Here is a 25,180-nt window from a genome sequence, read left to right as displayed (position 1 = left end):
AAGGCGCTTGCGAGGGTCACACGGGTGTCGCGTGTTGGCCCGGAAAATAATGTTGGCCGGATAATTCTGGCCAACCCTCTAGGAGGATGCCGCTCGGACGATGGCCACCTGTTTATCTTGCTAGAAATACCATAACATGTCACACCGACCAACTGAGGAAATGAAAGCGTCCACGGTAGTGTGCCCGTTCGATCAGTGGGGCATTGATATCGTGGGACCTTTCCCTATGGCAACCGATTAGCGGCAGTTCCTGCTCATCGTAGTGGACTACTTCTCCAAATGGGTCGAAGCCGAGCCCCTAGCCAAGATAACCAAGCAGATGGTCATGGAGTTTGTATGGCAGAACATCATCTGCCGATTCGGCATTCCTTGCTAGTTCGTCTCGGATAATAGAAGACAATTCGTCGGTCAGAGGCTCAGGGAGTGGTGCGAAGGATATGATATCCAACAAGCCTTCACTTCTGTGACCTATCTGCAGAGCAACGGGCAAGAAGAAGTCACCAATCGGGAAATCCTCCGAGTCTTGCGCGCTCGGCTCGACCATATGGGAGGTAGTTGGGTCGATGAGCTCCCGAGCGTGCTATGGGCCCTTCGCACGACGCCAAAGGAAGGGACATGTCTGACACCATTCCACCTGGTGTACGGTGGAGAAGCAGTCGTCCCCGTTGAGGTCATATTAGAGTTCAATCGGGTGCGGCATTACGATGAAGGCAATGTCAAGCGGAGGCTTTTAGAGCTGGACTTGATTGATAAAGCGCGCGTCAAAGCAGTCATTCGGCTTATGGCGTATTGACAACAGATGAAGCAAATCTACAACCGAAGGGTGATCCCGAGGTCCTTCCAGGTCGGTGACCTTGCTTGGAAGAAAGTCAAGCTGGTCAGGGACGTCATCAAGCTAGAAGCTCCATGGGCAGGGCCTTTCAAGGTTGTGGAAAAGCTCTGCTCGGGTACTTATTATCTAGAGGACGAGACGGGAAGGCGGCTCGAACGACCATGGAGCGCAAACCATCTCTAACCCTATCGGGCTGGATGAGAGGTGCGCAAGTGTAAAAGTGTATTTATACATTTTTGTATATCCTCTTTGAATGCAGGGTCAAAATAAAAGATTTCTAAGCTATATGCCGAACAGCACACCAAATCATTGAGCGGCGACGTTAAACTCTAGTCTTCGTCAAATCGTCGAGTGGTGACGTTAAATCTAGTCTTCGTCATATTGTCGAGCGGCGACGTTAAACTCAAGTCTTCGTCAAATTGTCGAGCGGCGACGCTAAACTCAAGTCTTCGTCAAATTGTCGAGCAGCGACGTTAAACTCTAGTCTTCATCAAATCGTCGAGCGGTGACGTTAAACTCTAGTTTTCGTTAAATCGTCGAGCTGTGACGTTAAACTCTAGTCTTCGTTAAATCGTCGAGCTGTGACGTTAAACTCTAGTCTTCGTCAAATCGTCGAGCGGCGACATTAAACTCTAGTCTTCGTCAAATCATCGAGCAACGACATTAAACTCTAGTTATCGTAAAATCGTCGAGCGACGACGTTAAACTCTAGTCTTCACCAAATTATCGAGTGGCGACGTTAAACGCGTGTCTCCATCAACGGTCGAGCGGCGACCTTAAACCCTAGTCTCCACCAACGGTCGAACGACGATCTTAAACCCGAGTCTTCACTAAATCATCGAGCAGCGACGTTAAACTCATGTCTCCATCAGCGGTCGAGCGACAACCTTAAATCCTAGTCTCCGCCAACGGTCGAGCGACAACCTTCAACCCAAGTCTTCACCAACTCGTCAAGCGACGGCGTTAAATGCATGTCCTCACTAACGGTCGAGGGGCGACCTTAAATCCGAGCCCGCCCCTAGGGTCAAGCGGTTAGTTGCAGACACGAGACGGGGGCATTTACAGTCAAAGATAAGAAAGGTTGTGAAAGGAAATGCTTTACCGAACGGGTGTGCATATATTAAAATCAAAATTTTTAAGATTACAGTTCAAGATCACAGTTGCATGATAAAAACAAAACCTTGGCCGAATGGGCGAGCTTACATTAAGATTCAAAACTTTACAGCGCTTAGCCTCACTCAAGGTTGTCTAGAGCATCGTCGGATAACGATCCGATCATCTTATCCTGACTGATAACGTTGTCCTTTAAGGTCTCGGGAAGGTGGCCGCCTGCCTTGAGCTGGTTGATCGTCTCGTCTATTGCGAGGTCGTAGACCCAAAGATAACGGGCGACGACTTTATCATTGAAGGCGTTCGAGCGCATGTAGTTCTGTCTCAGTGTTGCAAACTTACTCGGCTCGGCATCCTGATAAATCTTTATCGCCGCTCGAGAGCCCTCCAACTCGGTCTTCACCTTCTTTAGCTCATCCTAGGCCAGCTTCAGTGTTGTATCCTTAGCAGAGAGCTGGCCCTGAAGCTCAGTTTCCCATGCCGACATGCTCGTTTGCTCGATCACCATAAAATCTTCAGCCTCTTTGAGCTTGCTGGCGAGATCTCTGGCCTCCTTGTTCTTCAGTTCCAGGTCCTCGATGGCCCGGTTCTTCCTAGCGGTGGCTGACTCAATCTTCTTGTCAAAAGTTCTGACCTACTTCTTGAGTCGGCCCAGCATCTCCTCCTGGTCAGAGGTTTTAGCCCGTTCGACATCCAGGAGCTTGGTCGCCTTCTCCAGGTCGGCCTTCATCTTGGCCATCTCCCTTGGATCGACGACAGGTTGGCTGCTGGAAACTTGGAGCTTCCGGAACTCATCCTCCAGATGAGCTAGCCTGTGGCACATGACCAAACTCTCCACCCAATACTACAAACAAGTAAAAGGATTAGAGTCGATCGGAGGAAAGGTAATCACAAGGAGCTTACCCAATTGTTATTTGGGTATGGCTGTTGGCGAGTGCGCCCGGGGGCATCACCGCCGCTCAAGCTCAGGCTTTTTCCTAGACTTGGGCGAGCGGACCCCGTATAATGACTTGGTGCTCAAGAGTGCTTGACCGGGCGCTTGGCTCGCTGTACTCCTCCGTTGGCAGGTGAAGGATCATCGTGATGGATCGTCGTGCGCCTGGAGCCGAGTGGGCCGAGGTTGTTGGGCCGGCTGGTCAGGACGCAGATGCCGAGAGGATGGCCGATCACCGAACCCTCGATGGTCGCAATGGCGGCATGGAAGCCAAGGGCTTCGTAGCGATAGGCTCCTGCGACAGCTCGACCACCGAAGGAGTCCGGTCGAAGGATATCTCGGGCGTAGTCTCAGGAATTGTGAAGGGATTTGAGGTGCCAACCTCGACCCTTTCGACAGATCCCACAGCCGAGGCAGCAGAGCGCGAAGACTCTGTTCAGCGCCTTTTACGCCTTAGCAACGACTCACCGGAGGAATCCGAACTCTCCGAGCGGACGATGGGCACTTGCTTGGATGGTTGCTTCGAGCCGCCGACAACCTCGACACTGGGGCTTGGCTAACTGGCCCCCCCACTCGCCAGGGCTGGAGTCACTGCGCTCTCATCTTGAGAGTCAACCGGTTGTAAGCCGTGGTTCGCCAATTCCTCAATGGCAACCGCCTCGATCTCGGCATTCTGAAACTTCGCAAGGGCCGACATCCGGGCACACAGCATGACTTCAGCTGCAAAAGAAGCAGAAAAATCAGTTAGAATCAAAGGGAAAACGTACATGAAACCTCTTACCTAAGCTGGTTGGGAGCCCAATACGGATCGGACTCAGGCCGAAGATGTACAACACATCCTCAAGTAGTAACTTGTGGATGTAATACTTCTGGCCGACCATCATAGATGCGGCGTGAAGGTAGTCCAAGCGACTCTTGTATTTTCTTCAGGTCGGGTTGAGGTGGTAGGCCGACCTGCAAGTGGGTCCGGAAGCTCGATCGTTCGGGGAGGCGTACAAAAAAGAAATATTTCTGCCAATGTTTATTGGAAGTCGACATTTTGTCAAAAAAACATCAGTCCGATCCAAGACTGAAACAGAAAGGTACCTAGTTCGGACTGTTTGAGGTAATAGAAGTAGTGGAAGGCTCAAGAAGTCAAAGGGATGTCATGTAGCCGGAACAACACAATGATGCCGCACAGAAGGCAAAAGGAGTTCGGCACAAGTTGCGGAAGGGGAACACGGAAATAATTACAGACTTCGATGATGGAGGGATGAATAGGGAAGCGGAGACCGACCATAAATTGATCCCGGAACAAACAGATGGTGTCGGTTGATGGTTTATTTGGCCGATCAGATGAGGAAGCTAAAATGATCTCGTGATCAAGAGGAATCTCAAAAGCATTCTTAAGGCTCTCAGCGTCGCCCCGATCAAACCTGGTCTCCATGGCGGTGAACCAGAGCCCAGGAGGAGGGCCTGACGGCTGAGAAGAGCTCGCCATTGCGACAGAAAGCAAAAATAGTGGAGGAAATGCGAACGAAGAAGTAAAAAGATCACTGGAAGGACACCAGGAACAAGGAGAGACCAGAGACCGAAAGAGAATAAGAGAAGGAAGCTTACGGGATGAGGATCATCGGAGCAGAAATGGAGAAGTGGCCGACAATGGGCAGAAGGCCGCCGGAGAAAGCACACAGAATAGCCAGAGAACACAAGTGCAAGAGCACGAAGGTGAAGAAGGCGGTGAGGTGGCGAGCTCATATACCCAGGGCTCGGCCAATCGGAGCCGCCCGATCTAGGTTGCGAAAACCTATGCGAAGAAACGACCGTTGAATTTAAATCGCCAAACATCACCATCAATGCCTGTCACGTCAGGCGTGCGGCTGCTACGGGTCTGACACGTGGCGCGCTATCACTAGGCGACAATTAAGAGCGGCGTGAGAACCCGTTCTACCTTAATGAAAAAGGATTTACATGAATTCCAAGATATTCGGGTGGCGTCAGCCAAGCCCCCGCTCACCTAAGGCAGCCAGAGGAAAAATTCTACAAGGATAAATCTTCGTTCTTCCGATCGGATCAAAGAAGCATGATGCTTGGCCGAGCGACTACTTTCAGAAGGTCGATCGGTGAGGATCAAGTACATCCTGACCAGAGTCTATACAATAATGAAGGTCGATCGGGAAGAAATTGGCGCACACTGGTCCAATTAGTCGGGCTGCAGTCTCCTTCGACTAGACTTGAAAGGGAGACTTGTGATGCGGTGATAAGGGGGGAGGCCCCACCCCATTGCCATGGTGGAGGTTGGTGCCATGGTGGAGGTCAGACTCAAGGTGGTCAAACGCCCCTATAACACCGACTGATCGGGTAGCACACTCGTCCGATCGGGATAAGGAAGACGCGATCCGACATCATAACAGCTCGGCAAGGTTGCGAGCTTTCGACGCTCAGAAAGATTGCTAGGTATCCGCAAGGGCACGCTGAGCGGCTTTCCTGCTCGACCTTATATAGAGCTACAAGAACAGAGAGGATTTGCGACCGAGCTATGCAGAAATAGAAAGGCGGCCAAGCGGCTTTCTCAAGACAGCTGAAGCGTCGATCGAGTGGCCTCCCCGCTCGGCCAGATAACACACTCATCCGAGCCGAGCGGCTATCCCGCTCGGCCCAATAAAAGACACTGCTAGCTGGAATTATCTTTTTGGGAGCATATGTCGCTGACAGGCGACATGGTCGACGGCTGGTTCAGACAAAAGATCGTACGACAAAAGCTTCCACTGTCACTTCAGAGATATGCTCGACTCGTTAAGGTATTGTGTTAGGGATACTTTACTGATACATCTTTTCAGGGAAAGCTTCGAGAAATGTGCATACCTTGGGAAGCATGCACGCGTGCTACAGGAGCCCTATATAAAGGGGGGTCCAAACTGTAGTGGAGGTATGCGATAATATACTGTTGCTGCTACTATTCGCTACTTTGCTCTGCTTCCACACATCGCCGGTACCTCACTTGAGCGTCGGAGGATTATCGTCGGGACCCCTTCCCTAGCTCGGCACTGACGCATCTATGGTTGCAGGGTCTCGAGGAGCCAACGCATGATCAACCGGAGCGCCACGTCCCCAGCTTCCGTCACCTCGACTATCGGACATGATCAATAAGTTTCAAAAAAAATAAAACTTACAAAGATGTCCCCCATATAAAATGATATAGCTATCTTTAAGTACATTATTATTTTTTTTGTTATACATAAGGCGCAGACACATATATATGTCTCTCTTTCATTTTTTTTTTTAATTAAAAGAGCACTTCACCTCACTGGTCTCGTGTAAAATGATATAACTGTCCTTAAGTACATTATTATTTTCTGTCATAGGCATTGAATCTTGAATCAATTAGTCAATTGTACAAATATGATAAGTCCGCGTTGTAATAGTTACGAAATTATAACTGTTACAATGTGAATATTGTTTAATAGGATAAGTTTAAGTTATATCTAGAACAATATTGATGTTGTTGAATAAGATGAGTTTGAATTGTAAGAGCTACAATTTCATATCTACTTTAATGTGAATGTCAGGTGAACATGTCAAATCAGTATTGTGACAACTACAAAATCATAACTCTTATAACGTGAATATTTTTAAACATGTTAAATATATGTTGGAGCAGAAACTATAGCTGTTAGTTTCATAACTATTACAATGTGAATGTTGTTGAACATATCAAAATCTGCTCAAACAATTTATGGTTTAAACTTGATATTGAGCTACCAAAAATTCAAAATTGATTAGTGAAAACTAATAGAACAGTATATTTGAGGGCAACTATGTTATTTTACATAAAAAGATAATGGGAGGGATGTATTTTTGATAAAAATAAAAAAATAAGACGCTCCTTTGATGTTTTTTTATTTAATAATACATGTATTTAGGTTTTACTATGTGACTACTCCTAAAAGTAACTGGTTCAATCCCATAAAAATTTCTCATCGGTTACCAAGATAAATTTAATGGTTTAAACTCAGGAGACAAATTTTTTGTGATCCCTGAGTTTTAAATCTTAAGTGCATGGAGAGCTTCAATATGTACTTACCACTATATCATTACCAAGGCTAGGAGGAGCCACAACCTTTTAATTATTGCCCTTCAATCCTTTAGATATTCGTATAATTATCTTAACTCACATAAGGTGATTCTTATGGTAATAGAAGAATGTAATAATGCGTTTCTTAATTTTTTTTCAAAAAAAAATATAGACCCCTAAGAATAGAAAGAAATAAGTTTATGGCAATTAGAGTGTATTTGATTCAAGACTATCGTTGATAATTTTGGTAGGTTATTAATCAAAACTTTATTTGGTTTAGGTAATGAGTGATTTTTGGTAATGGACGATTCCCGCCACGTCAGCAAAGTGGGAATATAACCCAGAATAAGAAAACTTTGGAAGCGTAAGATTTTTCATAATTCCGGGGTTAATATTTTTTTTTCCATAATTACCCTCCGATTTTTTTCCCCTCTTCTCTTCGTCCTCCTTCATCGAGTCGCAACTTCTTCCATCTTCCTCCCTCTCTCAGTTGGCGATGTCTCCTAGCTCCTTCCTCGTTTCGGCGTGTCGGATCTCGTCGACGCCCTCGTCCGCCTCCCTTCCTCTGACCCCTTCTCTTCTCTGGGCACTCAGAAGCAGCCCGCCTGCATCCTCTAGAGAAGAGGATACATCGCCGAAGTTGATGCCGGAGTCGGAGAAGAGGCGAAGCAGTCCACCGGAGAAGAGGACCCATCATAGAAACAGCCCGCCTGCATCCTCCGGACACCGCCTCCATCCAGGGGCTACCACTGATGACCCTCTCCTTCTCGACGACTCCATCGTCGCATTCGCCATCCACCCTGATGACGACGTTGGCATCACCCGCGACGTCCGCGAGCTCGCAGTGGGATGTAGACGACGTTGGAGAAGAGAGCACGGCAAAAAAATAAAAATAATTCGAAGTGATCCATTTGATTTTTTTTTTTTAATTTAAACTTTAGATAGTTTAAATAGTTTAAACTTTAGAGAGCACGGTAAAAACACACCCTTAGTATAAATTTAATCAACAGAATGAATCATTACTTGAATGCAAACTCAACATATGTGCATGCCAAATGGCCCAAAATATGAGAAGCTATTTGTTTTTTTGGATAAATTTAAATGATCAAAATCTAGCCAACTAAAATTTGAATATAAAATATTTTATTATTACATATAATTTTTATTAATACATATCAATCAAAAAATAAATGTAAAAAATTTTATTCTCACTGATTAAATTCTAAATATTACGCTGAGCATGTAATTGTTTGAAGCGTTCTATATGTCACATCATCTCATGCAGGCATGCAGCTGTTCTTGACTTTTTTGGGTGACAAGCTCAACAGCAGTTGGATGATCCAGATCCATGGAATTTTCTACTCCATCAAAAATATGAGCACGACCGTTTCTGAACATGTCAATTCTTCAGAAATTCTCAGAAGCAGAGCTGCAGTGGATCCATTGAGTCGATCATATTGACGAGGTTAGCTTCGACAAAGTCAACCATATTTAATGTTGTAGGAGCATTGACAACTTTTTTTTTTGGTGAAAGTTGACTTTCTGAACTAAGTCAAAGGGCATGAGTTATGGGAGTCATTAAAGGACAGAGACATTCAAGTAAACGACGGACCGAATCCACCGCTTGTGGCGTCCAGAAACCAAACTCTTTAAATCGGTTTCTAAATTTTTGATATTTAAAAAATGCAGAAAATTTTAAATTCAATAAATTAAATTACCAAAACACCCTTTAACTTAGATATTAATTCCCGCTCCAGTTGTCTTCGATGCAGCCTCGCCTTCTCTGCGTCGGAAAATGCCGCAGCTCGACCCTGAATTCATGGTGTACGGCCTCGCCGGCGGAGACGCAAGAGTCGGATGCGAGCCCGAGAATTCGCCGGCGCCGGTCGATCCTGAACTCCCGCCTGATTCGGTCGTAGTCCCTGTCGGCGACTTCGAATGGGCCGACCTCGACGTCGTCTACGAGCGGGATGACTCTACCAAGGGGAGCACCAACCCCAAGGCGAAGGCGCAGCAGCGGCAGCACGGCAACCTCAAGCCCACCTCCACCTCCAAACGTTTCTCCGGTAACCGCCAGCCGAAGCCCCCCGTCATCGGCCTCCCGGCCAAGATTCAGCGTCAATCGGACCCCCTCGGACAGAGCAGCCGCCGCTCCACCGTCGCACCCTTCTTCCCTTATAAACCCCCGGGAGATCGAGACCGTAGATCGTCGGTTCCCGGGGAAGAACCCGGTTCGCCCAAGGTTTCCTGCTTCGGAAAAGTTCGATCCGAGAGGGAGAGGGACCGGCAGCACCGGCAATCAAGCGATTCTGCAGGGTGCTGGTCGAGCGCGGGGGCGACGGTCTCATTCTGCCGGGAGGATCCAGATGGCGGCGCCGGTGAGGAGGGGACGACGGTGACGAAGGCGGACGCGGTGATGGAGCCGCCGCAGCTGGCGGCGATGAATCGGTTTTCGTCAAGGCGGCGGCCGTTGGACTTCGCCACGGTTGTCCCGGAGGGCCACGAAGAGGGCGTCCAGCCGTTACACAGGGAGGCGGCGGAGTGGGCCCTTCGAAGGTCGTTGGGATCCTCGCCTGAAACATGGCCGAAGGGAGAAACCGCCGGCCTCGTCTCCGATCTAGTGTTTGACTTTGACCGTGTTTGAGTTGGCATCAACTAAATCTTCCTTTAAATATTACCAAATTGGGTGTATTTTTTAACATTATATTACGTAACAAGAATATATAAATAGTTAGAAGTCAATCGTTTATTAGGATATTCCTATTGATTTAAACATTAATATATTTATAGAGAAATAAAAATCCTTGGGAATTTTTATTTTATTTTATTTTTATAAAATCTGCTCTTAAATATTGGCTGTGATTAAAAAAAGGATTTAATTGTCGTCAACGAGGATGATAGTCTGTCTATTAAAATAGCACAATTTATCTCCTCACTGATACCCCGTTTCGTATACAAGGGATAACCCATCTAATTGGGCCAAGCCCGCAAGCCCATTTGTTCAATGATGGGACGAGCAAGGAAATTAAGTGGTTAATTTGGGGAGGAAAAAAAATGACAGCTGTGGGATTTGAACCCACGCCCTTTCGGACCAGAGCCTAAATCTGGCGCCTTAGACCACTCGGCCAAACTGTCACCACGTCAATTTGTTGTGTAGAATAATATTTAAGTTTTATTATACACATTTTTTTCAAATTCCAACTACATCATTAAATTATTGCAACACCATGATTAGCCGTGAAAGAGCATCATTTGCTTATATTTTTAGTAGGCAAAACACAATTAAACACCATAAGGCAAATAACTATTAACATTTAAAGTAACAAAACAAAGAATTCCTCTTTTCTGTTTTTTTTTTTATTTTTTATTCTTTCTTCTCTTCTCTCTTGACTTCTTCTTTCTCTCTTTAATGGATGCAACACCCCAACAACAAAAACGCCCCTTTGTTCTATCATCAACTGGCACGGCATGCCACTGTTGATCATCACTTAACTGCCAAATTTATTCTAGTGTTATTAAGAGTTTGACAAAATCACTAATCCTTTTCTTTCCTTCAATTAGATTAATTAATGCTCAATTCATCCCAAAATAATCACTCTTCTTAACTAACTAATACAAGTGTCTTTAGGATGTTCTTATTGACCATGGACACTATATGAAATGATCATGAATCATCCTCTAATCTCAACATGATTAATCAGTAATGACTGTTCATCTCAGTACTAGCTAGTAGTTGAGATGTTGCTGTCAGCACAATTAGTTGGCTGATAGTGTTGTAACATTATATTTGAATCATTCTTCCAATATTTTCCAAATTTCTAGCAAATTAATACTTTTGAAAATTTTCAAGTATTTAAATACACTTGTTAATTATAAGTAAGTTGGGCCATGCTTAGTCCTGCATAGTGTTTGTGTTCCCAAGCATTCTTTATATACTAATTTGCTGTGCTTTTATATATATAAAAAAATTGTTGAACAGGATAAAAGTGAATCTGGGCAATCAGTTCGGCCCTAAGGAAATTTCACACCAGTCGCTAGAATAAATTGGGAAGCACTCACGATGGACGACTTAAAAATCCAATATCCCATAGTTGCGCACTCCGGGAGGCATTGTTTTGTGCTTTTGTGCCTGTTCCTTTACTGGTTGGAATCGGTAACCATTCAACATGCACGTTAATACATGACAGAGATGATGCTCTTCATCATTAGAACACAGTGGATGATTTAAATATTGTATTTATGGTTCTTATTTGATAAAATAAATCAACTAGTTATGATAATTAATTAAGATGATAGTTAAGGTAATTAGTGTTGGGTTGGCTTAAACAAGTGGGCAATTATGGAGCAAGAATCGGATGCAATAGATGGAGTGGGTTTAGCATAATTGTTGGAGTAGGGTAATTGTAGTAGGTGAATGGAAACATCAATTAATTATTTGGGCAATCATCGCAAAGAGAATTAATAAGTGATCCAGATAAGATTAGAGATGGTGTCAATTTGGATGATAGAGATGCTTACATAAGGCTTAAAACAAATATACATAAAATTATGATAAAATTCATTTAAATATACATAAAAATTATAATAGAAAATTAAATAATGTAGAAGAATTTATGTAGTTGATGGAGTCATTATATTTCACTAAAATCATCTTATTTCTATATAACCAGTCTTGCTATCATATATTTACAAAACATTTACTTCACTATCTTCTATATTTACATTATTATCTAATCTACTCAATTATTTAATTAAATAGGATTTTCATAAGAACTCATGAGACTATGATTTAGAGTTTAAATTGTCATAAACTAAGTAACACCCAAGTGGCCAAGTTGGTGAGGATTTCAATGTCGGATCCATATCCCTACTAGGATCCGAGTCCGGCCCAATTTTTTTAACGAACTCAATTATTACCACTATCGGGTTTTGGTTTGATATGCTTGAGTAAATCCATGCAAGTGACAAACGAGGTCCCGCAGGATGGCGTCCTTATCTGCTTACGACATCACGACCGTCGAATCATGATCGTACAGAGACCATAGGGTTCGACTAGAAGACAAACTCTCGGGTGACGTAAGCTATTTTAGCCGTGTGTCCTATACCGCCCAGCGTACAGGTAAAAGGACGAACGTGTTTTGGTTTCGTTGGTCTTACTTGGTCGATTATTGGAATAAATGATTACGCGTTATGGGTTAAACAAGAACGCTGGCCCGGGATGTATACCTGAGTCCGGCACCGCATGGCCGCGAGATGGATTTCCAGGAGGAATGCACGTCCTCGCATCAACTTCTATGCGACCGCGTTTGTTGCCGTTGATTTGTTCGGATGCCTAAGCGGGAAGGAGATGATGCGGTATCGTACGCTTAGAATGCGCGATGGGAAACACACGCATAGGGTCCGAACATGAGCATCTCGCCACGTAGGACGATCGCCGGCCGATTTAATCCTCTCATCGCATCGTCTTCCCTCTCCCCAATTTCGTCCTCGTTCTCTCTCTCTCTCTTCCCCTTTCTCTCTGATGGTGGTGGAACTTAACCGGAAGGCAATTAGGAAGCAACGCCGCCTCTGACGCCGGAGAGCGAGAGCCATGGAGACCTTTCGCCGCCAGCGAAGCCCCCTTGCGGATCGTTTCCTAGGCCTCTTTGCTGCCTCCTCGCGGCCCAACACACCCGCCGTGAGGGAGGAGCTCCACGAGAACGCCGCCGCCTTCTGGTTTGGTTCGGAGTCCAACACCCGTGACCCGATCCGCCCCACCTTCCCTGGACCCGCGCCTCTCGGCGACAAGGGACATCGCGGCATCTCCCGCCTGAGTTCCGGCATCCTCGCCGCTCTCTCGGAGGATCATCAGAGGCCGCACACTTTCCTCTATCGAAAGGTTTCCTTTGCTGCTTCCCCGCCCGCCGCGCGCTTGGAGTCGACTCCGGTGGCTTCTGCCCTGATGATCCCCGGGATGTCGAAGCCGAAATTGGATTACTCAAGGTCGATGCCTGCCGGGAAGATCTTCCAGCAGTCAGCTCCAGTCAACGTGCCTGCGACTCAGACCTCGGTGGTGCCCAAGGTAAAAAAATGGTGGGAGGAGCTCGACGGTGAGGGGGGCGACGATGACCGGGATGAGCACGAGATGCTTCCGCCGCACGAGATCGTGGCGAGGGCTTCCGGGAATGGGTCGCCTATGCTCACCTTCTCCGTCCTGGAGGGAGTCGGGCGGACGCTCAAAGGGAGGGATCTGCGCCGAGTTCGCAATGCTGTGCTCGAGAAGACAGGTTTTCTCGATTGAATTCCAAGCAAGAGTTAATTGCTTTAAAATTTTGTCTATTTTCGTTATGCGGTCGTAATTATGTTATGTTACGAGAGAATCCCAGTATGTTTACATGATCTAGTAAAAATAAATAACATTGTGCCTCTTATTTCTGTTCTTACCAATTGTTGATGTCGCCAAACGATCTCCCACACAAATCTAATTGTCTCTGAATAAATCTCCACCATTCTTAAATTGACTATCGAACATTTGGAAGTTTGCAAAATGTAAATTCTACGCTTCACCATACTTCCTTAAAGGCTCAGAAGTTGGAAATGAGTAGCAATTCCATGATCCAGATCACAGAATGTGGCTAGATTACACAGAATTTAACTAGCAGATTTCTTTTGTCCATGGTGATTACTAAGCTTTACATACGTTTTCTGAGAAATTGTCCTGTAAGATATTATGCCACTCGAGAGGATAAGAAGCCTATCTATTTGAAGGATTAGTTTCCTTCTAACTCCAAGAACAAACCATGTTAACTTACCTAACCAAGACTGAAATCATCAGATATTGTCTCCTTTCAGGTGGACGGATTCCTGGTGACACTGATACGCTTGAAGATAAGGTCCTCTGGACAATTTAGAAAATGCTTTCTTTTCTGTAATGGATTGCTTTCCTTTGTTGTACCTAATATTTTGGTAGCCACTGTCTTCTACCACTTGCCTTCTGTCTATGCCATAATTTTTTGTTTGAATTGGTGATGCTTAAGAAAATTGCTAATTTTTCTCTCTATTTAGCACCATACAAACTGATTTGCCATTTATAACTTTGAATATATGTTTCTTATATTCGCGTCTAATTTTTCTATATGTTCAAAAATCATGTTTTTGAGTGCTGTGTTAGTCGAACTCGGTTTATCCTACCTTTGTACTTCCGTATACTATGGAAGTTCCTGGCTTTTCTAGAGTAGGCTGTCATCAAATTTACATACGATCAGTGCACAGAACAAGGAAATTCAAGGGAAAATGAGATAAGATTAATTTTTTGAACCATTACAGTGTTTAATTGGCTTGATCTTTATTTGTTGTAATACTGCAAACGGATTTTGTTGCCTTTTACTTGAGTTGTCAAAGAAATCTTCTTAAGAAGTTGTATTTGTGGCTTCTTGGTTATATAACCATATGGTTCTGCTATTTGCATCTCACTCTCCCTTCATATTTTACGTAAGAATAAAACCTATTCTTATTTTCTATTGTGTTCTTCCCTTATCTTCATCTGTCATTGTGATTAATTATTGTGCCCTACAGCAGGTAACAAAATGCTCCTAAATTCCTTAATTTTTATGAGGATATAAATATGAAGGTGTTGTGCACTGTACAGTTAGCAGTTGTATCAGTAACTAGGAAAGTTAGATACGATGTGTCAATGTAAAATTGCCAGGTTTTACTGGTTCTAACCTTGAAGAAATTTGCAATACGTTCTCAATCTAGTTGATGGTTTATATTCCATATACTGCCATCGTGAGGATAGCTTTGTATCTATGGCTTATAGCTGCCATTTGAATAATTATTCTCACCAATCTCTCTCTTCAGAACAGATTTTGTGGAGGATCAATCCTCCGACCAATTACAAGTTCTTAAGTGAGCTGTATAACCTTTTTTTTTTTTTTAGGACTTGGAAATCACAGTTCTCTGCAGGTGGCTAAGTCTTCCATATTAAAGACTGCATCATTGCAACATGTGTACGATATCTTCTTACTCTTTGTACGCAACATTATCTCTTTGGTTGAAGAAAGAGCTATAGTTTTCCTTGTTAACTTAAACCTACGGCCTCCAATAATTTTTAAATCAATGATGGCATGCAAACAGGAATTACTTAATGAGTGATTTTCCCTTCTCCATGACACATGTTTTGTGCAGGCATCTTTCTTTGTTTAAACATGTCATCAGTTAGCAGTTACGCCTCTATTGTAGCCCTTCATTTTCTTTTGCTGGGTCACTGTCATTGTATCATGCATTAAAATCAATGGGACCATTCCTTTTTCTTGTTCAACATATTCACTCCCTCAATTGGCTTGCTTTTCCATTTATTTAAATGCAGATACCATGCTCTGCTTTGGTGGTAAATGCCAAGCTGATGGCAGCAGTTTATCCCTATTCCTCTTTTCAATCATTGTCAGGTCGATAGGAAAAACATCACAGAGTCTTTTATTAGACAAACTTTGCACACTAGAGAGTTTGTAGTGAAGTGTTTCTATGATAATTCATAACTTAGTAATTAACAAGCCTTTTCTCCTCTATAAGAATGTCATCACTGCTCTGATACCATGACCTAGGAGTGGGATGTGTTTGGTTAGAATTTGATGATCTATGCATGACTGCTATTGTTGATGCCCTGCACTCGAATCTTCCATCTGATGCTCCTTGACCTGGTTGTATAATGTTTTATGTACTCGGTTTGATAGACGGCATATGAATGATTCATGAGATTCTTCTGTTTACATGTTTATTGGATTTGTTCCAAATTATACACTTACTTCTCTAGCAACGGCAAAAGGTAGGGATATCCCAAGAGGTAGTGCAGCGGTGGTTGTTGGTGGCGGTCATTGATGAAGCATTTGACGAGATTCTACAGAGGGCATCGATTCGGAGAGGGAGGCAATGACCATGGTGGCACAGGAGAAGGAAGAGTGCAAGGCAAGGAACTGGTCAATCACTGGCCGCGGCCATGTAGATCTCCATGCATATGCCCTCGAGCATCTTAAAGGAGGCTAGAGTCGACATTGCGATTGATATAGACACATGCCAAATGACATGCCACAAGTGCACTGTCGTAATGCTGCCAAACTGGCCAACACCAGCACCAAGTGAGCACAAAGAGGAAGGAAACCAAGTAATTTCCAATGGCACCAACTATGAAAGTATCTTTGTCCATTCAAGGAGGAGATGATGATGGGTCGTTTTTAATCACCCTAATGGTCTGAACGTGGGTGCAAGCAGAAGAAAGTAGTTTAGATCAATTACCGCTTTTGTGATGCGAGAAGACCAGCCACATGAAATTTATGTGCACTACTGGAGTGTAAAAAGATGTTCCAATCCCATTGAGATATTATTACCATCTACACCAATTTATTATTGATAATTCAAGTGTCCAAACTTGAATTAGAAAGTAGAAGTTGTTGCCAAGTCTCCAAGTCCTAGTTCAAACCCCATCCCCTGCCGGAAATTAGGGGTTTGATTCCATGTATACTATATATATATATAGAATATCCATGTCAGAAAATGGCCATAGCAGCATGAGAATGGAGGGGCAAAAGAAAAAAAAGGCAACAGTTAGCTCAGTTGAAATATTTGATGTGAATAAATAATAAAAGCAAAGTATAGCTGAATGTTTCTAAGTGAAGATCTGATAGTTAAGTATTAAGATTCTATACAATGTATGCAAAACTTTCAAAGAAAAGTCGAAGGGCTGTTCCTCATTCTCATTTCTGACCACATACACTCTAAATATGCACAAGTTACTAGCAATTGTCAACCCAGAAATTGTTTGTGGATTTACTCATAAAGCCTATGAGTGAACATAGCATATTTTCCACAAGCATTCTATTGTACCTACTAAACATTAGATTTTATCACTCATGAGATTGTTTGGATTTTTTTACATTTCTAATTGGTTTTTCTGCTTTTCACACATGATAAAAGTATGAACGAACATATACCCACAACCAGCAGACCTTGTTGAGATTATGGCAGACTAATGGCCCGAACACTTGTCTTATACATGAAGTTTCACCAATAACCATATAAACCAGACTGTACGCCATTCATTGAGAAATCAGGCATTAAGGTCACTTGTGCTCATCAGTAAAAAAGGAAAATATGTAGGCAGATTAACAGTAAAATAATTGTGACGTGTTGTTTGAATAAGATCAATAATCTATGAATGAAATATAATTTCAAGAAGTAAATTAAAATGGAAAGAAGCTTCTAAGTCTTGCAAGCTCATTGTGTCTTTTAGATTAAAGAGGGATTGTATGTTTGCCATACAATCAGAAACACATTATAGATCAGGGTCCTGAGAAGTTAAGTGACCACATATTCAAAAAATTGATGCAGCAGAGATATGAAATGCAAGAAAACATGAAACAACTACATAAGAGACATTATTTGTAGCACTGATAGATGATTCAATGAGAAAAGTATGTTAATATGGCATAATCATGTTCAAAGAACCAATAAATTTGATAATTAGACGAGTTGGATTGATTGGAATTGAAAGTATGAGAGTCACGGAGGCCACAAAAACTCCAGTCGATGTTAAAATTGATTCAAAGATTTGGGTACTTCTGCAATATTGTCTGAGAGTGTGAGATAACATCTATATTTAACTGATCTCAAATTATTTTTAGAAGAAATCAATCAACTCAGACTTATTTTTTTCAAATAATAGTTAAACAATCTCCACATTTCGTTCCAAGGCAATGTACGTCGGAATCAAAATCGTGTCTTTTTGGACCTGCGATTGCATTTTCGTGTAACCAAAGCACATTTGGATTTAAGTTCGGTTAAAAAAAGTTTAAAAATACGATTTTCTTTTTTGAAAAATAAGGCAATTGCTCCAGGAATTTCCTATATTCAGTCTTTGCCTGAAAAAAATTGTCTTTTTTCCTTGGAAGTTCATTCAGTTGGATTCTTATAAACGCAAACATCTCAAATATATGATACTTTCTCTTTGACATTAGAATTTTACATGCAGCTGCTACAAACTCGCTACCTAAATAAACTCAACTGGTTTCTGTGATTGACTGTTTCTCTCTACCTTGCGTAATGGTGTTTTAGCTTGGTGAGCTCCTTCCTCCTCTTCCTTGCTTCTGCTGCAGCTGCACTTGCTGTTGCCACTTTATGAAGGACTTCATCAGGGGTCTGAATCTGACGGGAGCCAGCATCCTGATACTGTTCGTCCTCAGTCGTTGCCAGTTTCACCTGCAAATCGCCTCTTGGTCCCTTCTCATTTTCTGCCGCTGACTGACATGGTGTCAAACTGCTACTACTGCCAATTCCTGTAGAACCTTCATGAGGCAATGGAAGGAACCAAGCACAAGCTGGCACAAAAAGTGGCCTCACGGATCCAGCTGCAGTTTGCTGATCTGATGGTTCCATCTCCGTGGCCGCGCTGTTTATGTCAATTTCACCTCTCACAGTGATTGCAATCTACACACAAGGAGAGGGAAAGTATCTTCACTATATGTGTGGTTACAAATGTTCATTCCGAGAGTTTGGAGAGGCCAGACCTGCTCTTTTAGCATTGCATTTGTGTCCCTAAGAGAAAGGTACTCTTGCGTTGCCAATTCCTTTTCCTGCAACCAATTCCAATGATCAATCAGAATGGTCAGAAAAATTAGCAGAAACCAACTTTTCAACCTCTGCAATTTGGTAAGCCTTGGTTAGTCCTTGAGGTGACAAACCTTAATTGTATCAAAAGCAGGGGTAGCAAGCAGTGCTTGTGTCTTACCAGCTTCATGCTGTCGTTTTCCAGTCGTAAATAAGCCACCTTCTTGGTGAGCTCATCTCTGAGGGCTTGGCGCCGGCGAATGGTCTGCCTCGCCGACTCCCTGTTGGCCAATACCCTGCGCATTCTCCTCTCTTCCTTCTCTGCCTGACCTCGCCAGACGAAATATATGACGCAACTCACATCAGTCCATAAAAAGCATCGGGATTGTAAAGATGAAGTTATCCATCACCTGTGTCATGCTTTGCCTAGTTCCTCTTTTGGTAGATGGCCTGAGGCTACTCGATCCGGCCATGTCAGAGGAATGTTCAGCGGCGGCAGAAGAAGAGCAGATACCCTGCAGGAGTACAAAATATCCAAGTTAAGAACGATTTAAGCTGAAAAGAAAGAGAAGTTTAAGAGATTGATGATCTTGCTTGAGTGGGGTTGTCCTGAGTTGGGGTGCTGGTCCCGACGGCAGCCGCCTGGCCGGCCAGGTTCGCCAGGGCCACGGCCGCGTCCAGCTCCATCTCCACTATGCCGTAGCGTGACGGGGAAGGGGAAGGGGAAGGGGAAGAGGACGCGGAGCTGGATGTGGAGTCCATGATTCGACTGAGAGGTGAAGTGAACTTGGCGGCCCCTATGGGATCGGGTTGCTGTCTTCTTTCTCTGTTCGCGGTTGGCCACCTCGGAGGAAGCCGAACAGGGGGCAAGAGCCTGCGGCGGCGACGCGTGGGGCATCGAGAGCGTCCGGCCCAGCGACTTGATGGGCCACCGATGGCCGCTAGGAAGAACGTGGATTCCCTCCCCGGGACACGTGGAGAGTGGAGAGTGACCGTGCGTTTCCATGCTGGCGTGGGTCAATATGGAGCCACCACACTCTCGTTATTATCCCTTTTAAATTTTACTATTTTAATCTAAAAATTGTAGCTACGTGGGTAATTGTATAGCCAAGAGTACACATGAAAAATTAGACGATTTAGGTTTTTAAAATTTCATTTTATTATAATCTGAATACTAAAATATTCCCCCACTGTGTGATGTGATTGAGTAGAGACCTGAAATAATGATGGGGCTCACGGGCCGACTAAGGAGAGGTCGGGTAAAAAGTGGGAAAAGTTAAAGAAGGGAAAACAATGACGATCTGTTTTTTTTATTAGAATGTATATTTTTTAAATATTTATTATTAAAATAATATTTTGTTTTTAATTATTTTTTAACAAGTTACATTTATTACACACATATAACAAAAACTAAAATTATATTTAATGCGGTAGTAACGAAGAATTTACCTAATATGAATTAATTACCTAATATGAATTAATTATCATGATGTAAGTTAAAATTAAGACGATCAACACTAAGAAAATAGATTATTGGTCGATTAGAGAGACCTTTATTCGATCGGTCATCTAAGTAAACAAGTATAATTAGTCAAATCTACAGGAGAACAAGCTACATGGGTCGGGAGCCCGAGTTAAGTGGGCCACCCGTCTGGCTCAAACAATGACGTTGGCATTATATACTTAATGAAGTAATAAGATAAAAGAGAAAAAGACAGATAATTAATAAAGGAAAGAGAAAATCAAATATAACACTCTATCTCTCATTAAATGAGAAGAAGTCAAAACAAAGATATCCTCTATCGGTAATCAATATCATTAAACAGGAGAAAGATGAAGGATCACCAGAAAAGATATAAAAAGGGCATGCCAGGTATGAAGGCAAGAAAATTTTTTATCCTTAGTACTCACTTTTCTCCTCTCCTTTTTTGACTTGAGCGTCGGAGGGCCAACGCCGGGAACTAGGGATGTAAATGAACCAAACGGTTCACGAGCTATTCGGAGCTCGATTCAGTAAAAAGCTCGTTCGAGTTCGTTCGTTTATCTTATCGAGCCGAGCTCGAGCTCGATTTCGAGCTCGACAGTTTTATCGAGTTGAGCTCGAGCTTAAGGATATTCAGCTCGTGAGCTCGCGAACATGTTCGTTTATAGGTTCGCGAGTCAAAAAAATGAGCCTTAAATCGAGCAAAAAAAACGAACTCTAAAACGAGCCAAAAAAACGAGCCAAAAAAACGAGCCTTAAAATAAGCTCTAAAATGAGCAAAAAAATGAGCTCTAAAACGAGCAAAAAATGAGCCCGAAAACGAGCCCGAGCTCGCTTAACGAGTTAGGCTAGTTAACTTTGATAATCGAGCTAATAACGAGCCGAGCTCGAACTGTTTGCGAGCTTGATAATTCTAAAACGAGCCGAGCTCGAGCCTTGTGATAAAAGCTCGATTCGAGCTCAAGCCGAGCTCGAGCACGAATATAACTTAAACGAGCCGAGCTCGAGCCTAATACTGTTCGGCTCGTTTACATCCCTACCGGGGACCCCTTCCCTAGGTTTGGTTTTATTTTGCAGAGAGCGAGGTCTTCATCCCGTCAGCAGAACTGCCACCTCCCCTGTTTTCCAGCTTCGTCCCATCGGACAGGATCATTTTGGCGCCGTCTATGGGAACGTAGCCTGCATCCGAGCAAGAAGATGAAAGACGTTGGACGACTCACAACAGTGACGCTGCCACGAGAGGATCTCGATGCATTAATACAAGTTCAAGTGACGAAGATATTAGAGCAACAGCAACAACATGTGTTGGCCGAACGACAAGTACAGGAGCCTGCAACTTCTATGGAAGGTCGCCGGGCTGAGCAAGAAGATCGAACAGAACATCTTTCCATTCGAGACCCGAATGGAAAGAGGTCGATCGACATCTATGGGGAAGAACCTCATGCGCTGACCCCCTACGTTAAGCGTCATTTTGGACCCTGGCAAAAGAGAGGGGTTGGGTTGATAGAGATCGGGGATCATCCTCTGATGAGGCACCCCGTTCTAAACACAAGAAAAAGGAAACCCAGGAAGGACGACTTGCTCGAACAGGTCAACCAACAGTTTTCAGAGAGGATTCTAAATGGCCCTCTGTCGAAGCACTATACCCCATTGACGATTGAGGAATATAATGAGACGATCGGACCCTGACGACCACCTGACCAAGTTTGACAAGGCATCCATGCTACACCAATACAAGGATGGGTAAAATGTCGAGTGCTCCTTACCATGTTATTTGGATCGGCATAACGTTGGTTCAAACGTTTGTCGAGCGGCTCGATCCACAACTTCAAAGACTTCCGAGCGGCCTTCCTACATCACTTTGCTAGCAGTTGCTGCCACCAGAAGATGAGCGTGAATCTATTCTCACTGAAGCAAGGGTCGCGAGAGGCCTTAAGGGCATATATCCAACGCTTCAATCAAGTGGCAATGAACATCTCGACAGTCTCCTCGGATGTATTGGTAAATGCTTTCACTCAAGGGCTCACTGAAGGAGAATTCTTCCAGTTACTCATTCGGAAGCCGCCAAAGGACTTTGGTCATCTACAAAAAAGAGCCAATGAATACATCAATGTAGAAGAAGCTCAGGCGGACAGGAAAAAGGTGGCACCCGCCGAACCAGCAACGACGTCCGAGTGGCATCAACCGAGTAGTCATCAGCCTCGTAAAGGGCCTTGATCTGTAGGAACTCAACCATAACACGAGCATAGGACGCATGTCGTGCAACACGTTGGGGTCGGATGCCCAAAAGCCTCCAGGGGCAAAATATGGACGCCGATATTTTGCTCCTTCATCAGTCGGCGACTCATAATACACAAGACTGCTACCTGGCTAGCAGGCCAACCCTAAGAAGGCAGTATCGTCAATCACTGTCACCCGATCGGAGATATAGGCGCTGATCAACTGGGCGAAGGGTAGACGAAAAGATAGCGGTCGAACCACACCGCCATTAATCTCAATGACGGAACAGTCCAAGTCATGTTCAGGAGCAGGTCAAACGGAGACGACACTCAGCTCGAGAGGAAGAAAATAGGAGCAACGCCTCCCGGGGTGAAATAGGAATGATCGATGGGGGGCCGACCGACGGTGATTCTAATAGAGCGAGAAAGTTGTACGCGCGGTGGCTTGAAACTCACGCAGTTGATTGCAGCAAGGAGAAGGTCGAGGGACATGAGGTCAGCTTCGGTCCGAAGGATTTGGAGGGGGTAGAGATCCCCCATGACGATGCCCTGATTATCCGAGCGGTAATAGCTAATTATGTTATACACCGTACCTTTGTTGACATAAGAAGCACGGTGAACATCTCTTTAAGAAAGCATTTGATAAGCTGCAAATTGACCGGAGCTATTTACTACCCATGACGACTCCACTCTATGGGTTCACCGGCAACGAAGTATTGCCGATCGGCCAACTGTGCCTGGCCGTCTCGCTTGGGGAAGAGCCGTTGAAGAGGACACGGAGGACCAATTTTATTGTGGTGGATGCGCCGTCAGCCTACAACGTCATTCTGGGGCGACCGACACTGAATGAGTTCCAAGCGATGGTATCCACTTTCTGCCAGAAAATCAAGTTCCCAGTGGGGGACAATGTGGGCGAGGTCAGAGGCGATCAATTGGCCTCTCGGGGTTGTTACATCGAGATGGTCATAATGGAAGCACGGACCGCTCGGAAGACACCTCGCTTGGAGGTGAGTGCTATCACGGAGAAGCCTCCTACTCTGGTCTACGATGAAAAGGAGGAGGTCCAAATCCATCCAAACCGATCGGAGGCGACGACCTTTATTACTGACGATCTAGAAAGCGAGAAGAAAACAGAGTTGGTTGCCTGCCTCAGACGAAACTATGACATTGTTCACTTGGTCGACACACGAATTATCTTGCATTTCTTCGAACGTGGCTCAGCACGAGTTACATGTCCGACCAGACTCCCGACTGGTTAAACAGAAGAAGAGATACTTTAGCCCAGAGCATAATTTGATCATCCGGGAGGAGATAGAGAAATTACTGGAGGCAGACCATATACGGGAAGTCCAATTCCCAAGTTGGCTCGCTAACATGGTACTGGTCTCTAAGCCAGGCAATAAATGGAGAGTCTGCATCGACTTCCATAACTTAAATAAGGCATGTCCGAAGGACTTCTATCTGTTGTCTCGGATAGACCAAATGGTGGACTCCACAGCGGGCTGCGAATTAATATGCATGCTCGATGCATACCAGGTGTTGGTTGCTACTCGGAAAACCTATTGGTTCCACTGTACAAAAATTTTGTACAAAGGTCTGAACCTTTTCCTAGCTACCATGTGTTCTTTTAAATTAAACTTGGATCGCCTGCGGAACTTAACACGTTTAATCCAAAGTTTAATCTATTTGTTCTTTTAGGTTTTGACTTGGATCTACTGCGGAACTTAACACGTTCAATCCAAATCACCTAGGTTATTAATTCCATTAAATATTAATTTCCAAAATTGGTTTCTAGTACTGACGTGGTGAGGCACATGGCCTTCTTGGATATGGGAGCAACCACCACCGACTAGACAAAACCTTTTAAGGAAAACTAATATTTAATTTCCTAAAATAACTTTAGGTCAACCGAAAAGAACAATCAAATCACAAGGAAAAGAAAAACAAAAGAACACTATATCGAAAACAAATTCGAAACACTAAAATCGTATGCCTATTGTATTTGGTATTATTTTCAAAAATAACTAGTATGATGCGGAAAGGAAAAATACTAGTTATACCTTCTAGAAAGACCTCTTGATCTTCTACCGTATTCCTCTTCTAACCTCGGACGTTGTGTGGGTAACGATCTTCCGAGATGAGAACCACCAAGCACCTTCTTCTTCCTTACAAGTTTCGGCCATCAAAACTTCTCCTAGGATGAAGAGGTTCGGCCACCATCACCATACTCCAAGGGATGCTAGAAACAAAACTTTCTTTCTCTCCTTCTTCTTGTTCTTCTCTAAACTTGATCCGGCCACCATATGAATCTCCACAAGAAGGATGACGTTCGACCATCAAAGAGAAGAGAGGAGGAGAGGATGGCCGGCCACACCAAGGAAGAAAAAGAGGGAGAAAATAGAATAGAGTTGTTCACCATGAAGCCTTCTCTACCCCCTCTTTTATAATCCTTGGTCTTGACAAATAAGGAAAATTTAATAAAAACTTCCTTAATTCTTTTGCCATTGAAAAGGAAAATTTATTTAATTAAAAATAATTTTTCTTTTCAATTTACAATGGCCGGCCACACCATAAAATTTTCAAGCAAATAAAATTTTAAACACAAATTAAAACTTCCTTATTTGCTTCCGGAAATTTATAAAAAATTTCTCCAATAATTTTTCCCTTCATGATTGGTTAATAAAAAGGAAATTTTATAAATTAAAATCTTTCTTTTAACATGTGGATAAAAAGAAAGTTATTTCTAAAAATTAAAATCTCTTTTAATCTACAAATAAGGAAAGATATTAAATCTTTTCTTAATCTTATGTAGAAACTAATAAAAGAGATTTTTTTAATTTTTAAAATTTCTTTTAAATAATAAACATGATTAATAGGAAAGTTTTTACCAAAATTAAAATCAACCTTTTAATCTACAAATAAGGAAAGAGATTTAGCTCTTCTCTTAATCTTTTGTAGAATCTTATAAAAG

At 43.5% G+C, this 25,180-nt stretch overlaps 3 protein-coding genes and 1 non-coding gene across 9 annotated transcripts; 2 read left to right on the top strand and 2 right to left on the bottom strand.

The window, feature by feature from the left end:
• Positions 1-8,723: 8,723 nt before the first annotated feature.
• On the top strand, positions 8,724-9,666 carry LOC122000454. The gene has a single exon (XM_042554853.1). It carries the CDS (start codon positions 8,726-8,728, stop codon positions 9,572-9,574), a length of 849 nt encoding a protein of 282 aa, XP_042410787.1. The 5' UTR covers positions 8,724-8,725; the 3' UTR covers positions 9,575-9,666.
• Positions 9,667-9,985: 319 nt separating this feature from the next.
• On the bottom strand, positions 9,986-10,065 carry TRNAL-UAG. Its single transcript has one exon. It is a non-coding gene; the product is annotated as a tRNA-Leu (tRNA).
• A 2,321-nt stretch (positions 10,066-12,386) lies between these two features.
• LOC122002355 lies at positions 12,387-16,298 on the top strand. Of its 5 annotated transcripts, none has more exons than XM_042557495.1 (3): positions 12,387-13,196; positions 14,849-14,940; positions 15,734-16,298. In XM_042557495.1, the coding sequence occupies exons 1-3, from the start codon at positions 12,521-12,523 to the stop codon at positions 15,839-15,841; spliced, it is 876 nt and encodes a 291-aa protein (XP_042413429.1). In that variant the 5' UTR covers positions 12,387-12,520; the 3' UTR covers positions 15,842-16,298. The 5 variants fall into 5 exon arrangements, with proteins under 5 accessions (XP_042413429.1, XP_042413428.1, XP_042413430.1 ...); XM_042557496.1 differs by having other exon boundaries at positions 12,388-13,196; positions 14,849-14,918; XM_042557494.1 differs by lacking the exon at positions 15,734-16,298 and having other exon boundaries at positions 14,849-15,716.
• A 1,574-nt stretch (positions 16,299-17,872) lies between these two features.
• Positions 17,873-19,309, bottom strand: LOC122000453. 2 transcript variants are annotated; one of them, XM_042554851.1, is made up of 5 exons: positions 19,102-19,309; positions 18,918-19,022; positions 18,689-18,832; positions 18,468-18,599; positions 17,873-18,387 (listed from the first exon to the last, which is right to left on the bottom strand). In XM_042554851.1, the coding sequence occupies exons 1-5, from the start codon at positions 19,267-19,269 to the stop codon at positions 17,992-17,994; spliced, it is 945 nt and encodes a 314-aa protein (XP_042410785.1). In that variant the 5' UTR covers positions 19,270-19,309; the 3' UTR covers positions 17,873-17,991. The 2 variants fall into 2 exon arrangements, with proteins under 2 accessions (XP_042410785.1, XP_042410786.1); XM_042554852.1 differs by having other exon boundaries at positions 18,468-18,533; positions 19,102-19,307.
• Positions 19,310-25,180: the final 5,871 nt, after the last annotated feature.

Source organism: Zingiber officinale, chromosome 7A (assembly GCF_018446385.1).
Source record: "Zingiber officinale cultivar Zhangliang chromosome 7A, Zo_v1.1, whole genome shotgun sequence".
Classification (NCBI taxonomy): Eukaryota; Viridiplantae; Streptophyta; class Magnoliopsida; order Zingiberales; family Zingiberaceae; genus Zingiber; species Zingiber officinale.
The sequence above is the reverse complement of the archived record's forward strand: the minus strand, read 5'-3'. Positions and strand labels throughout refer to the sequence as shown.

What these genes read in the sequence shown, in the direction of transcription:
- LOC122000454 (XM_042554853.1), top strand. Translation starts at nt 8,726, where the DNA reads ATGCCGCAGCTCGACCCTGAATTCATGGTGTACGGCCTCGCCGGCGGA.
- LOC122002355 (XM_042557494.1), top strand. Translation starts at nt 12,521, where the DNA reads ATGGAGACCTTTCGCCGCCAGCGAAGCCCCCTTGCGGATCGTTTCCTA. An exon ending in TGCTGTGCTCGAGAAGACAG is followed by an intron (nt 13,197 to 14,848) that starts GTTTTCTCGATT and finishes TTTTTTTTTTAG; the next exon opens with GACTTGGAAATCACAGTTCT.
- LOC122000453 (XM_042554851.1), bottom strand. Translation starts at nt 19,269, where the DNA reads ATGGACTCCACATCCAGCTCCGCGTCCTCTTCCCCTTCCCCTTCCCCT. An exon ending in AAAACGACAGCATGAAGCTG is followed by an intron (nt 18,600 to 18,688) that starts GTAAGACACAAG and finishes ACCAAATTGCAG; the next exon opens with AGGTTGAAAAGTTGGTTTCT. An exon ending in ATGCAATGCTAAAAGAGCAG is followed by an intron (nt 18,388 to 18,467) that starts GTCTGGCCTCTC and finishes CCTTGTGTGTAG; the next exon opens with ATTGCAATCACTGTGAGAGG.